The following is a 16462-nucleotide window of genomic DNA, read 5'->3' as shown; positions in this document are numbered from 1 at the left end:
GCTGTTGGAAAATGTGCAGCATTAACTTATTTAGCGAGGGCAATACTAGAAGTGTTCTCATTTCAGAACTTGGAACTATTACACCTCCCTCGAAGGATTGTGCAAATGTTTCCCCACAATCATTGGAACAATACCAAGTGCCCCCCCCCCCCCCTCCTCTCATTTCTGCTACTTTTGGTATGCTTTGTAGTCAGAGGAAAGGAACATTTCACATATGATGGCGAGAGGGCGTATGTATATGAAAGTCTACGTTTTATGCAGGAGCAACAAAATGTAGGGGGGGTCAGGAGGCATTTGGGAATTGGCCTTTGGATAGAAGAGTTATCACTTCCCTCCTGAACATTTCGACAAATATGATTTCACTTATAGGGGGGAAATTATAGTAGGCTCACACCGTTACAATCCTTAATGAGAAACCAGAGTCTCGCGATGGCCTTTGAATCAGACCATTGCACGTTGTGGAAATCAATTAAGGCCTTGGTTTCCTCAAATAAAACTGTGGTTCAGTGTTTTTTCCTTTTGATTTATTTCAGCAAATAGTTGATTTATGTGGTGACTTAGATCTGTATAGGTGGCAATACCCTCGGACACCACCGTTGGTGTTATGTTGTAAAAATATACTAATTAAGCCCCCTCCCGGATGGTTCCGTCCAATCCCTCTTCTGAATGGGTCCGCCTCATTCAAGCAGCCCCTGGATTTTCCGCAGTCCCCATGAGTTTAACGTGGTGCTAGTCATCGCCAGCCTCCTCATTCGGATAGCTTTTCTAGCACAGCTATTTGTGATGAAATTCTGCCAACCTCTGTTTTCCCAGGTAGCGAAATTTTCTCCTGCTACCATGCAATATCTCTCAGTACGAGAAATGTGCAGCGTAGATGAAGTTCACCATTACTATATCTGTGTGTTTGGGCCTGATCGGGTTTCTGATACGTGTTTGGGTATTGAGTATATTCAATGGAATGCTGCGTCACTTTCTGTAATGGAATGCTGCGTCACTTTCTGTGACATATTGCTGTCTCACTGTTTGTAACGGGAGGCTACGTCACTTTCTGTGTTGGAATGCTACGTCATGCCCCTGCTTCTTATTCATAGATCTGAAGGCGGAAGTCCGAATACATGGCATGTGCTATGTTTAAAGAAAGCCCCTTTCCGAAAGTAACCGGGGGAATGCACGGAGCATGGAAAAGAGTTGGCTGCGCTGTGAAGTTTCCGTTTATCCAGTGTCGATCTAGAGGTCATGCACCATTTTTATTGGAAAGTTAACAGATACCATAGACATGCTGCACGAGTCTGCTACAGTATTTGGGGGCATATTCGCAAGGGCTGGCGATATAATTATCGCCGCTTTAGCGTCCGTTTTTGGGTGAAAAGCGGCGATAATTATATCGCAATATCATCAAGGACACGCTAGCGCGTGTTTCCTAGATGTAGAGCCCGTTTTTTCACAGCCTCGTATCGCTAATGAGATGCAAAAGAGGCGTGGCTGTGAAAACAACACATGTTAATATCGTGAAGGCAGCTTCGCGATATTAACAAGGAGGTGCAGCGATAAAAAAAATTGCGCTACTTCAGCCTTATCTCAGGAATTTAACGTCTGTTAAATTCCTGACTAAGGCATACTTTTAATGGGAGATGGATTATGCTGATAGGACCACAGGGTCCTATCAGCAATGTTATCGCTGTTTTCAATGGAACATCGCTGGAAAACCAGCGATGTTCCATTGAAAACACCGCTATCGCTGAAATATTATCGCCATAGCGCTATGCGTTGTAAATATAGCATTATCATGGCGATAATATTCAGCGATAGCTGGCGATAATTTTTCTATCGCTATGAACGGCCAGCGATAATTATCGCTGGCCGTTGATAATATGCCCCTTAATTATTTAGAGCAAAAATTTCCGAGGTATATGTAGAAATATTTTATTAAACTATGGGGCATATTATCAAGACAGGCGATAAAATTATCGCCGCTTTAGCGGCAGAAAACTGCAGCTAAAACGGCGATAATGGGCTTGATAATATGCTCTATGGAAATCCAATTGAAGCCCATGTTAAATGTGAAGGACGTCCATCATGGGCTTCAATTGGAATTCCAAAGAGCAGCCGCGGCCCGTGGAGGGAGTTCCGTGGGGCGGTAAGGCGGGGCGGGGTTCTAAAAACCAGAATATGGATAATTACAGGTAAGTAAACAATTAATTAAATAAAACGAATTTCGTAGCGTGCGCTGCATCGCATTTTGCGATGCGCTACGAAATTTGTTTTATTTATTTAATTGTTTACTTACCTGCAATTATCCATATTCCGGTTTTTAGAACCACCCCACCCTGCCCCTCCCCCGCCCCGCCTTACCGCCCCACGGAACTCCCTCCACGGGCTGCGGCTGCCATAGAGCATATTATCAAGCCCAAGCTAAAGCGGCGATAATTTTATCGCCTGGCTTGATAATTTGCCCCTAAATTCGCTATTGAGTTATTGTACTTTCTCGCAGGTAGGGGCTTATTTGTAAGCCCCTTGCGCCACCCGTACGTCACTTTTCCCATGTTAAAAAATGATGCAAAAGTGGCGCAAGAGGCTTGCAAATAAGCCCCTTAGTATTTTCTAGCGTGATTCTTGATGTTTTGCATGCGCCGATTCCAGATGTGATCTGTATTCCTTCAGCAGCCCGCGCGCTCGCTGTCAGTGAGAGAAAAACAACGTGGGTAGGGGAATTAAAGTTGGCCAATCAGAGCGCATCCTCCCGTGACCAATAGGCAGCCGCCTGGGTGAAAGTGGTTTACAGCTTGAGTTGTTCTGCAAGGAAATATTCCCGGTGCCTTTCCGCGAGCTGCCTGCTGACAGACTCCCAGCCTTGGACTCTTCCCTGGGAGCCGCAGCCGCGCCGAGGAGCCGCGCCAGCATGAATCAAACGCAGCCCTATGGAGCTCGGAATAATAGCTGCCCTCTGAGTGTTGTTAGACATGAGAGCCAGGACTTCCTGCTGGAGGCTGCGGTGGACAACTCTCTCCATCCATACGGATACTACCCGTCGTGAGTACCATTCCAGGTTCAATTTTTAATGATGCTCTGGGAGAAAATGCACAGATGAATGTTGCGTTTTAATTTCACAGTTTTATCAAAAAGGATTAATATGATTTTAGCAACAGGTACACTTTAATTGCTAAAACAGCTGCAAGCAAATTGCATGTGTTTTTGGTGGCACAATTGTAGGTGACTGGTGGTGGCGAGTGCTGCCTCTAAATTCATGCAGTGCTATTTCACTGTTTAAGCTGATGCTGAACACATGATGACACCATGCTTCAATGGACAGAGTTTTGCGTTTCAGGGTAATGTAATATGTTAGTAGTGATAGAAAAGCAGATTGCAACAGTTAAGGGACGAACTATATCAAAACAAGGCCTGTCATGCACACGCTTTTCAGAGATGTACATTACACTGCTGGGTAAAAAGCTGCAAAGTCAGTTATGACAGTTCCACCCACTGAGCTCCCCCGCAAGTACAACACTACATCACCATTAGAGTACAGTGTTCGATGAAGTACTTTTATATTGCAAACTACTTTCACTTATATCACGCTTGAAATGTGTGCATTCTCAGGCTATGGATATACGTGTGAAAATCGATCACACGAATTGCAACGGGAGGACAATTAGTCTATTTAGTAACAAACATAAGAACAGATGCTTTAGAAAGGACTTGAACATCTGTTTGCTCTTTACCTGGTCACAATGTAACCTTTGGATCAAGCATGTTCTAGGTGTTGCTCTGTCCTTAATGGCCTGCTCGTTTCTCTGCCCCTGTACTCATGGAAACTGGCACTTTTGAGCCACGGCAATTATGTGACAGAGGAGGGCCAAATTATGCGGCATGGTTGACAAATAATGTGGCATGAAAAGGCAGGCTATGCAGTGTAATACAGCACATTTTGTGATGGTATAACTTCATTATTTTAATTTTGACTGTTATCACTGTCTGGGCAAAGCATTAGTATCAGTTTGAAACCCAAATTTGACAATAAGCAACTGAAAGGTCACCAGTCAACCTTTGCACAGGGCTTCCCACCCCGCCGCACGATGTATAGTCACGTTTTTAGAAAGTTTGATCAGCTATCCTAGAAACAATTTGAAAACTATGCAGCAAATGATAGATTATGTGGTACATTCGGCAAATCCGTTATTTTGCGGAAAACGCACATGCCGCAGTGCCACATACTTCCAGTGACGCTGCTGCTTTCGAGCTATATTATATTATATTGACGAGGCGAGTTGTGCAGCTGTATAAAGGTGTCGGACTCGGGGACTTTACTTTGGGATTGTAAACTGAATATGAGGCATGCACTGTGTTGGACGCACCAAGCCCCCCAGAACCGAGACAACTGTTTCTAATACAAAACACGCTCTTTGTTTAGATGTATAGCCGGTTTGCAGTTGCTGCTTGGTGTCAAACAGAGGATCTTGATATATGATATATATATATATATAGATAGATTGGTATATATACATATGTATGTATGTATGTATATATATATATATATATATATATATATATATAACATGTCAAAAATATCAAAAATATCGAAAGTTATGTACGTATAGATGTTCTACACCTAAATCTACATATATGTGTCTTTACTACATATATGTCTTAAAGGCATGTAGATGCAGAGGTAGGAATAGTAAATCTTCACTTCCTCTACGTGCATTTACCTATTCGATATGTTGATCTTCTGTATGTTTTCCACGATAATCCTGAACCGCGATATTCATGGCCTCCATATCTGCGGTCTAATCTTATATCACCCATCTCAACCACTCATTACTGCTCGTTGGTTAAGCCACACCTGTTGCTTTCTGGCGAGATTTCTCTGTAAGTATTTGAAAACATGCCTCTTCTAGTGAGATCAAGCAACGCATTTGTTTTCAAGCGGTAGGTGGATGTAAAATCGGACTCTTGTATTTCCAAGATTTGCTGCCAGGAAGATTTCCTAAATGTTAATTGATTTATTGTGGCAGTAAAAGGCCATTAGTAGAAAACAGCTGGCCATTTAATGAAATCAGAGGCGCGACGTGCATTGTAAATATGATGCACTGCAGAGCGCATCTCACCGGAGAGTATTTGTCCACACAAGCTCGTGCTGTGTTATGAATTTCCCGTGGGTATGATAACATCCCCAGCAGATGTCACTCTCCCAGCCGCAGGAGCAATGTTTTCCGGACTCCCCCGAGCTTCAAAGAGAGATGCACCATATAAGGCTAAAATAATGCTGTGCGTCAGATGCTTGTGAATTCCGCGCGCATTGAAGTCATCTCGTGAGATTATGACAGCTTTAAAGTTGAGCTGAGAACTTAACTGTTCGTGTGTGAGAGTGCACGCGCTGGGCAGGGGTGCAGAGCTGTAATGTGGATTAGGCAGGCAGGGATGAGTGGAGGCGTGATTTCACGGATGTACATCCTCCAGAAATGATCACTACGTTAAATGTACACATTTATATCAGGCTCTTCCTTGATATAACTAGTACCACGGCGTCGGGGGCTGTGCGCATAGAGCACATACATTATCTGAACATTGATTGTGATAGAGAGAAGAAACTGTCAGTGCATGGGAAACTGAAGCGATATTGTGAGGCTCTTATGTAAAAACAATAAGCTGCTTTTATCTAGCGCTTTACACCATCCTTCTAGTGTTTCTATGCGATGTAAAAGATGTTCATTTTAAACGCAGCAAAAAAAATGTTCGGATTACCCTATTTAATGGTACTCGATATACCAACCTTGGAAACATTATTGTTGCGATTCAAGTCTTTGACGTGCAGATCAAACGAGATGTCATTAGCAAATGTTTCACTAACCGAGCCGGCTTGCTGGCGTAAAGAATTACAGGTTGTTTGTAATTTCTTTGCCTGCATCGAGCATTAGGAGGAAGGCAGATTTCATTTCAAAGGCTCCGAGGTGACTTGCAATATCGTTTTTTAATACACAGGATAGGAGATATTTTATTCCTTATAATATATGTATCACACCATCAGTTTCCCTCCACCTTTTCCTGCATGTGTCAATATAACGATTAAAGCTGGGTCTGATGGCCCAGTGGGTAATGCATCCATCATAGGGCCTGTAATTGATTCCTGGTTACAGGTCCGAATCCCCGCAGGTCTACTTAGCCTTTTCTCGTCCGGAGATCAACACCATGAGCAGGAATGCCCCGGTTAATTACTGGTAATCTTCATTACTCCGAGTCCTGGTCTTCCATAAGTATCTCATGCGTAAGGACTGCATCCAGGAAGACGGACAGGGAGGTGATGAGTTAGGGGTGGCTCCTGCCCTAGGGTGGAGGAGCATCGCCCCACTGCTTTCTTGCAGTGCAAGAAACAGAAACATAAAATGGTAAAACTACCATTTTATGTTTCTGTTTCTTGCACTGCCAGAAAGCAGAAGTGCTTGGTTGCAGGCGGGTGGGCAGGGCTGCTCTACGAGCAGGGCTGGGCAGGGGAGGAGTGGTGTGCCCACTCCTGAGTGAGTATGACTGGTTTGGTCGGCTCTCTGGGGCCACCCAAACCAGTCATGCACACTCTGCCCTTTCTCCATGCAGGCTGCAATGCAGCCTGCATGAAGAAAAAAAGGCCTCCCCATAGGCGCCCGGCTAGGAGGCGTCCCCACCAATCACAAAGCTGCCATTGCAGCATTGTGATTGGCTTAGGGGAGGCTAAGGAGGCTGCCTGCTTCCTGCCGGAGGCAGGAGAGCAGGTGCAGGAGCCCAGAAAATGCAGGACGCAGCCTGCCTGCAGACAGGTAATTTTATTATTAATGATTAATTTTACCCCCACCACTCTCCCAGCGCGACCCCCGCCCGCGATTAATGCCAGCCGCAACTGTAATGAGTGGGGTAACAATAAACATCTGTTATATAAAGACTGAAAAACCTTTGATGTGAAGGTGTGCTTAGAATTACTTAATGTAAGGAGCTTTAAAACAGGTATGTCCTATAAGTAATATGCAGAGAGAATGGTGCTTTCTCTCGTGCCATTTCCTGCACAAAAACAATCATTGATGGCATTATCCTCTTTCTATGCAGCATGCATAGAAAGTGGGAAAAAAGAAGAGAAATAGAAATATTTCTCCTCTCTGCACCACTCCTACGCCTCCCTTGCAGAGGCGTGGGATTCTGACGCATTCCCAGCTTCACAAAACATTGTAAATCTTGAAATGTGTGAGGTTCCATGGATGTTGCGTGGTAACAACCACATGAACATCCATGAAACGCCACTTTCATGCAGAGTGATGCGTGAAAGAGGCCTATATTTACAGGGCCATATAAAGTCACTCAAGGTGTGTTTGCGTGGACTTGCAAATGTGGGCAAGCCCATTGCGCCGTAGGTGCAATACAAAATGTGACGCACCAGAAACGCAATGGGCTTGTAAATTGGGCCCTCAGGCTGCAGGAGCAGGCCAGATGACAAGCTTTGTATTGTTACTTTAGTGGTGGCCCAACAGGTGCTTCACTTCACTAGTGACATTTAACTTACAGGCCCTGTATACACTGAGCACCATATACTAGTGACTTATAGGTAAGTTAAATGTGCCAAACAGCGTTTTAAGCAATCCATCCAGGTTTCAAGGGTCAAAGGACATATACTGAGCACTGGACGGCAGCACTCCAGTGATCAGAGTCCATGCATCTGCAATAAGGTCAATCAAAAAGTGTGGGAGAACCGCACAAAAGGGCATTATCTTACTCTGTACATGCAGATGTCCTTGTGAAGGGAGTCCCTGGTTTTCTGATAATGCCTATTAAAAACGTCACTCGCCATTAATGGCAATCTCTGCGTTGCAGCCGAACTGGAATGTGCACTCATCTTCTACCATGGTCGACTGATAGTTAATCCAGAACATACAAAGGTAGTGTGGCTGCTGTTCGCAGTGTAGCAGAGAAGTGACTCACGGTTGCCATGGAGAAATAAAAGTTTTAACAAGTTGCTTGTCAAAAGAGGAACACTTTTCTTTGATAAAGATTTGACACTGTTTTTTTTCAGAGTAACACTGCGCGGTGTTAAAAAAAGGCCTTGTGAAAATCTCAACTCAAGATGCCTGCCCTTGGGCTCAGCAGACACCGGTGGCTGCCCCAGGATGGGTCCTGGAAATAAATTGTGCTTTTATACTTACAAACCACCATTAAAATGAATGGTACACACCACTGGTTGAGTATTTAACCAATTTATGGGAATAAACAGACCGAACTGTGACAGAAAGTGATTCACAACGGAGAGAATGAGTTCAGTCTCTATTGTCAGTGCCCTAGAGAATTACAACGCATGCCTTTAGTTCAAGAGCTCTCTCTCTTGCCCCCCCCCAACCAGGATCCATTCCCACTTACAATGGCACGTTATGTTGTTACTGTCAGATAGGTTTATGTTCTGACACATCTGTACCTGTCATGCAGGCGGTAGGGTGAGGCATGTTCAAGAGGAAATGCATATACCAGTTATAAGCCAAAGAAGGTAGATTCTGGGTGTCATATGATATGCTTTGGGCATTTAAACCTCAGACATTTGAACGGTAAGAAAGGACATATACAAATGTAAACATATCGAAAAGTGTGTCATAATATTTATGTTAGCAGTGTATAAGGACCAGCTTGATGCACAACATTTTGCATTACTGTTAGACCTGGCACCATTGGGTGGTAGTCCCCAAATTGTTTTGCCTTTACCTTCCTGTTTTGCTGAATTTGGTTTTGTTGGCTTTAGGGTTCTGGGTACTTTACCAGTACTAAAGTGCTTGTGTCTCTCCCTAAAACATGGTAAAATTGGCCAACACCTAATTGGAATATTTAATTTACTTATAAGTCCCTGGTAAATGGTAATCCATGTGCCCAGGGTCCAGTAAATCAAATGCTACTAGTAGGCCTGCAACACTCATTGTGCCTCCCACCAAAGAAGCTTTTTAAGACCTGTCCAATTCAACCTGGCAAAATAAATCTTTTACCAGGTCTAAACCGTTTTTATACATATATGTCACCCCAAATGTAGGCCATAAGGGCTTATAGGACAGGGTACATTTTATTTAAAAAGTAGGACATGTGCGTTTCAGTTTGATATGTCCCGGTAAAGTCATTTTTCACTATTGCAAGTCCTATCTCTCCCATAGGAAAGCACTGGGTTTCCTTATTACACTTAATAAGTGATAACTTAAGTTTGGGAACAGATAGGAAAATTATGTTGATATTTAAATGAATTGTAATTTAAAACCCTTTTAAAAGGTACAATTGGATTTTAAGTCACAGTTCTTAAAGAGCCCATTTTAGAAAGTTTTTTCCTCCTAACCATTTTTTCCTTCTGCCAGTATCATGCGTCAGATGGCTGTGATTTGCATAGCTGTTGGCCTTTGTGTATTTATCTCAGACACAGGCAAAGGGGGAGTAGGTGTTGGCAGGATGAGCCATCCTGTCATGTTGATTGGGGGTGGAGTTCTTCCCTGCCGCATTTACATTTCAAAGGACTGCCTCCAGCACACACAAACACCCACACAAACGTGACACCAGTCTTTTTGTCACCCTAGAATACTTGGAGACTTGACAGGGATAGGAAGAACTTTCAGGGACCAGTGGGGGGTAGTGTACCGAGACCCACCTCTTCAAAGGTACGCATCAGATGTAAATATCGGACCTCTTGAGCCACTGATTAGATCACTTCTGGACCTGTTAAAGACTCACAAGGCTCTGCTGCCTTGCTGATGGAAAGACAACCCTGCTGTCTGAGGAAGGAAGCCCGGACATGCTTCTTGAACCCAGAACCACCAGAGTGATTCCAAGTGCTAGCTAGAATGGCCTCCTGTTCTGAGGTATAGGGACACAACATGCTCCAGAGGCTTCTCTCCAACTGTCCAGCTGATCTGCTGCACTGTACCTGCCTGAACCTGCAAGTAGACCTGTCTAACTCCTGCTGGTCTCTGCTGGAGTGAGTCTCTGATTCCCAGAAGGTACCACCCCAGGTCCTAAACCCTTGGCTGGCATCAGAGAGAACGACTCCTCGCCTAACTGAATCTTCCATCAAATACGATGGATAGCCTCACTGCACACCTGAAAGCTTCATCAGAATCAAAATGGAGGGACGCAAAGCCCCTCCAAAGCCTCACTGCACAGCTGCAAGCATCATTGGAACCGAAGCAGGGCGGCGCAAAGCCCCACAAATTCTCATGCACAGCTGCACGCTTCATCAGAACTGACAGCAAGCGATGCAAAGCACCACAAAGCCTCTCCGCACAGTTTCCAGCTTCATTGTAACCAATGCCGAAGCAATACAGTGACGCAAAGCACTCCAAAACCTCGCTAGACAGCTGCAAGCATCCTTGAACTTGAAGCCTCTCAAAGCAGCATCAGGCAGGCCTCGCACCAAAGACATAAAGTACCATACTCTGTGGGCCAAACTTGGTACTGTGCCTGACCTGCTTTCCATTGTGGGTGGCCTCAACGTGTCTTTGTCATTGTCCAGCACAGCCAGGTAACTCCAATTAGTGTTTTCGCTTTTTGGAGCTAATTTCACTTAAACCTTTAACATTCTATATCTCCAATTCGGATTGGATTTTTGTCGTTCTGATATAATTTGTTTTTTATAAGTTACTGTATTTTTCTAGATTGGTGTGGGATTTTTCTTGTGTTGTGTTTTCACTTTCTGTTTCTGTGCTGCATACATTATTTACACATTGCCTCTTAGTCAAGACTGATTGCTTTTGTTCCAAACTACCAGAGGGTTAACCACTGGCTATTTTAGTGATTTGTTAGTGGTTCACCCTGACCAGGATTGTGGTTACTGCTTGAGAAGGAATTCACCCCCTCAACCAATAATCCAATTTTTCACAATTACCAAATGCAGGTCGTGAAATTATTAGCTGCCTATTCACGCAGTCAGCATTGTTGTTAAAACATTATTCATATCTGGTAAGGATCTTTTTGCGATGTTTAGTAATCTGGTTAGATTGTGGGCTTGGTTTGATATTGCTATGGGCACCCAATACTACGTTACTGACAGTTTTGGGTCAATTGCTGAACCAATTCCTGTGCACCCTTAAGGTGTTTTTAAAGATTCCATCCAGAATAGAGAAAAAACAGTTCTTTTTATCCAGCCTTGTATCACTTCAATCACCTGCAGTAGTCTTTCAAGAATGTTGCTTTGTTTGATTATGTCAGCTTGGGTTTTCAGATCTGTGACATAATTCAATGGATGGCCCCTTTAAACATTTAGGGCCTTATTTTTGAAAGGTTGGTGAATGCGGGACATCCGTAAAAAAGGCACATTTCCAGGTCACCCAATTCAAGGTGTGTACCGCCTCCATGAACTCTACATAGAGCGAATAGGTCATCCGCCAATTTTGTTTGCATATCCAGCTCCGCCAAATTTACATAAGGCCTATAATGGTTGATGGTTCCCATTTAGTTTTGGGGCATTTGTTTTAAGTCAATATGCATTAAAGGTGTAGTCTAAAATTGTTTTCCTCAAAAAACCAGTGCTCGGTGTAGGCAAGGAATAGCAACTAAGGTCATGTAATATTTATTTTATCACCTACTGTACAGACAAGCAGGGTTAAAGCACTGCAGATAACAGGTTGATTGCCATCCCAATGAGAGGTGGGCAAGCCAGCAAAGTCATAGAGACCCAACCCAGAGCCGAGCTGGTGGTCTGGCTTACCACCAAGAGCCAAAGCACGGCGTAAGTCTTCGAAACATTTGGCATCTGAATCAAGCACCGAACGTCATAGGATTAATACTCTGAAAAAGCTTATTTCTCAAATATTTGTAAGTATTTCAATGAACTAGAGTAGATTATATGACTCCATGGTTTGCCATTAATTTAAGTGTAATAGTCTCTAAACATGATCTTAGAAACATAACATTCAAAATATATGTTAGTACCCTAACAATGTTGTCACAAGTTAATCAATACAAATATCAGGTTATTATGTGCAGTGTATATGCAGCCTACACAGCTGATGTCGATATGTTATTGTGTTAATAAACACTTTCACCCATTAAACCTATCGAACCCTATAGGAGTGACGCTTTTGTCCTAAATACATAACCTGAATTATTTCAAGAGAACCGAATTACTTCAAGCTGCTCTCAAACGATTTGCCAAGGATCTCTCAATTTGTCCAAGTGGGGAATATGGGATTTGAACCTAAATTCCCAAGTAACCATTTTTACAATCCAGCCTGCAAATAAAAGAATGACTTCTTCGATCCCCCAGAGGAGAGCGCTTAGCTTTCATCTAATCAGGTCGTTCATGAGTTAAATGTATACACTATGTTCAATACATTCATATTACAGTAAATCGCTGACATTATACGTATACAAATGCAAAATCTTTCCAAACAGTGCTACTTTAAACGTCAAGGAAACCAGGGCACTTTATTTTTGTGTTAATTTCCCTTGCTTCCTCTAGCTTAGGAAAAACAGAAAGATTTCAGTGCCTCGATGATGGCGATTAGAAAATTAAAAACCACAAGTGGCGACGGAGATTCCACAGATGGAGCTCTCGGGCTGCAGTTCCTCGCGAGACACAAGCAAAGTGCAGCAGACAAGAACAGACCTTCATTTGCATATTCTAGTTTTAGTTGAAACAGAAAATCACCATTTTAGTTTTTAAATATCCGTTGAGCTGCTCAACGTTTAACAGTTTTTGAGCTGCAAAAAGTGCATTAGGGAGGGTGAGGGGTAGTGCCAGTGGTGCTTGGCCAGGCTCTGTTTTTACTCAGCACTTGTATTCCCAATTCATTGTTGTTCATTGTTTCACCCTCAGAGGAGAGATGAGTAGACCTTGCCTGCAAATTGAGATGTGCACACAGATCCCAGAAGTAGATATTTATTTCACTGCGAGCTTTCAGCAGCATTTTGAATGCACTGTACATTTAGTATAATGCTACCAAGTACGCTCAAAGTTTCACACCAATCATATGCTAACATCTAAAGGTTACAGTCATTTGTGATTTCTGCTAGAAACCTTTATAGTCTCTTTCTGAAAGTGTGTGTCGTTTGTGAGCACCAGTGAAGGTGAGATGGGTAACAAGGCATCAAACCAATCAAGAAGTCCAAGTCCTGTGGGCCTGAGACTCAGGGTTATGTTCTGCTGATGAATAAGTAGGATAAAGATGCATACTTTAAAAAAACATAATTTGCCGGATAATTCATCATAATATCTGAAACAACAGTCCATTGTGCCATGTTGTATGAGTTATAGGTTTAACATAAGCCCAGACACATATGAGAGCAGACTGGAGAGCATTCATTTTTTGAAGACTGTGAGCAAAGTAACGTGGTTTCATTTAAAATATGTATATATAATATATAACAATCAATGCGATCTTTATTTCGATTATACACAATAATCACAAAAGATAAAAGTCATGTGTTAAAAACAAGAAGAAAGAAGAAACACAATGGTACTTGTTATAAAAGAGCACAAAAGACATTTAAAACCTTTTTTAAGCACATACCAATTAAATTCATCCAATTTAAAATATACATACACTCATAAAATCCTGATTAAAATAAGGACCCCGGCCTACTATGCGCATTATTATTACTAAGCACACAGTATTTTATTCCAAAATAGGGCACCTTTTAAATAGCCGATGACTGCCCTCATCACCAATGATCCTGTAAAAGTTGTAAGAATAAAAAAGCGGGGCTATGTTGGGTGAAGCCCCTCACTTTTAAAAGTGATAACAAACATCTTCTGCGAGAAACTCGTAGTATTTGCATGATATGACCAGATGTATTTGGGTCTGGGGGAACAGTCGTCATAAAGGCTGCGTTACTCCTGAGGCGGAAGCCGGGAGTCTGTATCTAAGCTAAATATTTTTAAAACTTGTGTATTGTGTTTTTAAAACTGCTGATTTGCACATTGTTCTTTCTGGCACTCACCCTGATCGCGCCGTGCAGCTGATCACTAGCTGATACTGCCTGTCCCCCATAACGCTGCTTTCTGGGCGCCATTGGCACGCCGAGGGAGACTTCTGCCACGCCCTCCCATTGCTGGCCACGCCCCCTCCACCGAATCATTTAAAGCGCGCAAAGCACTAGCGTCGCTTCAAGGCTGCGTTACTCCTGAGGCGGAAGCCGGGAGTCTGTATCTAAGCTAAATATTTTTAAAACTTGTGTATTGTGTTTTTAAAACTGCTGATTTGCACATTGTTCTTTCTGGCACTCACCCTGATCGCGCCGTGCAGCTGATCACTAGCTGACACTGCCTGTCCCCCATAACGCTGCTTTCTGGGCGCCATTGGCACGCCGAGGGAGACTTCTGCCACGCCCTCCCATTGCTGGCCACGCCCCCTCCACCGAATCATTTAAAGCGCGCCAAGCACTAGCGTCGCTTCAAGGCTGCGTTACTCCTGAGGCGGAAGCCGGGAGTCTGTATCTAAGCTAAATATTTTTAAAACTTGTGTATTGTGTTTTTAAAACTGCTGATTTGCACATTGTTCTTTCTGGCACTCACCCTGATCGCGCCGTGCAGCTGATCACTAGCTGACACTGCCTGTCCCCCATAACGCTGCTTTCTGGGCACCATTGGCACGCCGAGGGAGACTTCTGCCACGCCCTCCCATTGCTGGCCACGCCCCCTCCACCGAATCATTTAAAGCGCGCCAAGCACTAGCGTCGCTTCAAGGCTGCGTTACTCCTGAGGCGGAAGCCGGGAGTCTGTATCTAAGCTAAATATTTTTAAAACTTGTGTATTGTGTTTTTAAAACTGCTGATTTGCACATTGTTCTTTCTGGCACTCACCCTGATCGCGCCGTGCAGCTGATCACTAGCTGACACTGCCTGTCCCCCATAACGCTGCTTTCTGGGTGCCATTGGCACGCCGAGGGAGACTTCTGCCACGCCCTCCCATTGCTGGCCACGCCCCCTCCCATGTCATCAGTCGCCACTATAAACCATGTGTCAATATCGGAAGCGCAGCGGGCGCGCCGGTTGCGCGCCGAAGGCGCGCATAAGGCAAGCTCGTCTGCGCTCGTCCGTGCCGAGACCGGGCAAAGGGCCACCCCCTCTGATCCACCACCCCCCCATCCCGCCTCCAGCTCCGTACCAATAACCTACACCTCGGAACAACTCCTCATCATTAACCAAACAATAAGGTCTCCTCACTCCTTACCCAACTTCAACTATAACAATCCTAGGATCGGACCACTCAAGTGTCCCACTTGTATCGTTATTCCATCTACTCCTCTCCCTACACCTCCCCCACTAGTGAGAACAGCACTTATAAATGTAAGATCCCTGCCGAAACACAAATTTGAAATCGCCGATTTCATAGACTCGCAACAGATAGATATTTTATTTATCACCGAGACATGGGGAGACGAGGCCTCTGGCCCGGACTTCAGAGATGCCACACCTAACAATTACTGTGTGTGTAAGTTAGACAGACCGATAAGGAAGGGTGGAGGAGTAGCGATTATTTACAAAAACCACCTCAAAATAACTACAGCAGACACAACCTACCCTGAATGCGAGGCCCTCCTATTCTCGATAGGCCTATCCAGTAAAGCAACATTCAAAGGTATGTTGATCTACCGCCCCCCAGGATCCAGAGCCAAATTCCTAGCACGCTTGGATCAAATAATCGAGACATCAATTGGATCACCACAGTTTACCATCTTAGGTGATTTCAATTTTCACCTCGAAGTTTTAGAAGACCCAGACACCATAACGCTACTGGGAGATTTAGAGACAGCCGGTCTTACACAAATTGTTAAAAAACCCACGCACAAAGCAGGACATACGTTGGATGGATTATTCACCAACAACCCTGAAATCTCCATCACCGAGATCATTCCTTTAATCTGGACAGATCATTCTGCAATATGCTTCTCTATTCCCACCAAACCCACTTCCCCTCGCTTGTCTCTTCCCCCTCCCACCAAATTCAGAGACTGGAAAAACTTAAATCTTGAACATCTCACTCAGATGATACAGGACAGTCCATTACCTAACGCGCATGATCCCATAGCAGCCTCAGATACCTACACGGAGAATCTGATCGAAGCTTGCAACAAATTAGCACCGTCCAAAACCGCCCATCGGAGTAGAAAACTCCCTTCAGCCCCTTGGTTCTCCGAGTTGCTTAGACTTCAGCGCCAGCACTGCAGAAACCTTGAACGACAGTGGCGCCGTAACTTCAATACGCCTGCCAAAATCATTTACAAAAGCGCTCTCTCCAACTATAAAAAACTCATAAAAACAGAGAAAACCACGTATTACACTAACCAAATTAATCAGGCTAAAAACTCCTCAGGGAAACTATTCCAAGTAGTAACATACCTGTCTAACCCACCTGCTCCTCAGTCAGAAGGATCTCAAGCCCTTTCTGATGCATTAGCCAACTTCTTCGAGGACAAGGTCAGAACCATCTTCAATACGTTCACACCCGACGTTGCGCCCATTCCCTCTGACTCTAGCGTTGATACTG

At 43.9% G+C, this 16462-nt stretch overlaps 1 protein-coding gene across 1 annotated transcript in view; it reads left to right on the top strand.

The window, feature by feature from the left end:
- The first annotated feature begins 2862 nt into the window (after positions 1-2862).
- The window catches only part of TRPC6 (transient receptor potential cation channel subfamily C member 6), an 833374-nt gene continuing 819774 nt past the window's right edge, over positions 2863-16462 (top strand). The window contains exon 1 of the mRNA XM_085624063.1: positions 2863-3030. Coding sequence (XP_085480189.1) covers positions 2900-3030 — 131 coding nt within the window. The 5' untranslated portion in view covers positions 2863-2899. The remainder of the gene's footprint in view (positions 3031-16462) is intronic.

This window comes from Triturus cristatus, chromosome 8, assembly GCF_964204655.1.
Source record: "Triturus cristatus chromosome 8, aTriCri1.1, whole genome shotgun sequence".
Classification (NCBI taxonomy): domain Eukaryota; kingdom Metazoa; phylum Chordata; class Amphibia; order Caudata; family Salamandridae; genus Triturus; species Triturus cristatus.
Note: the sequence above shows the minus strand (reverse complement) of the source record. Positions and strands in the feature narration are given on the sequence as shown.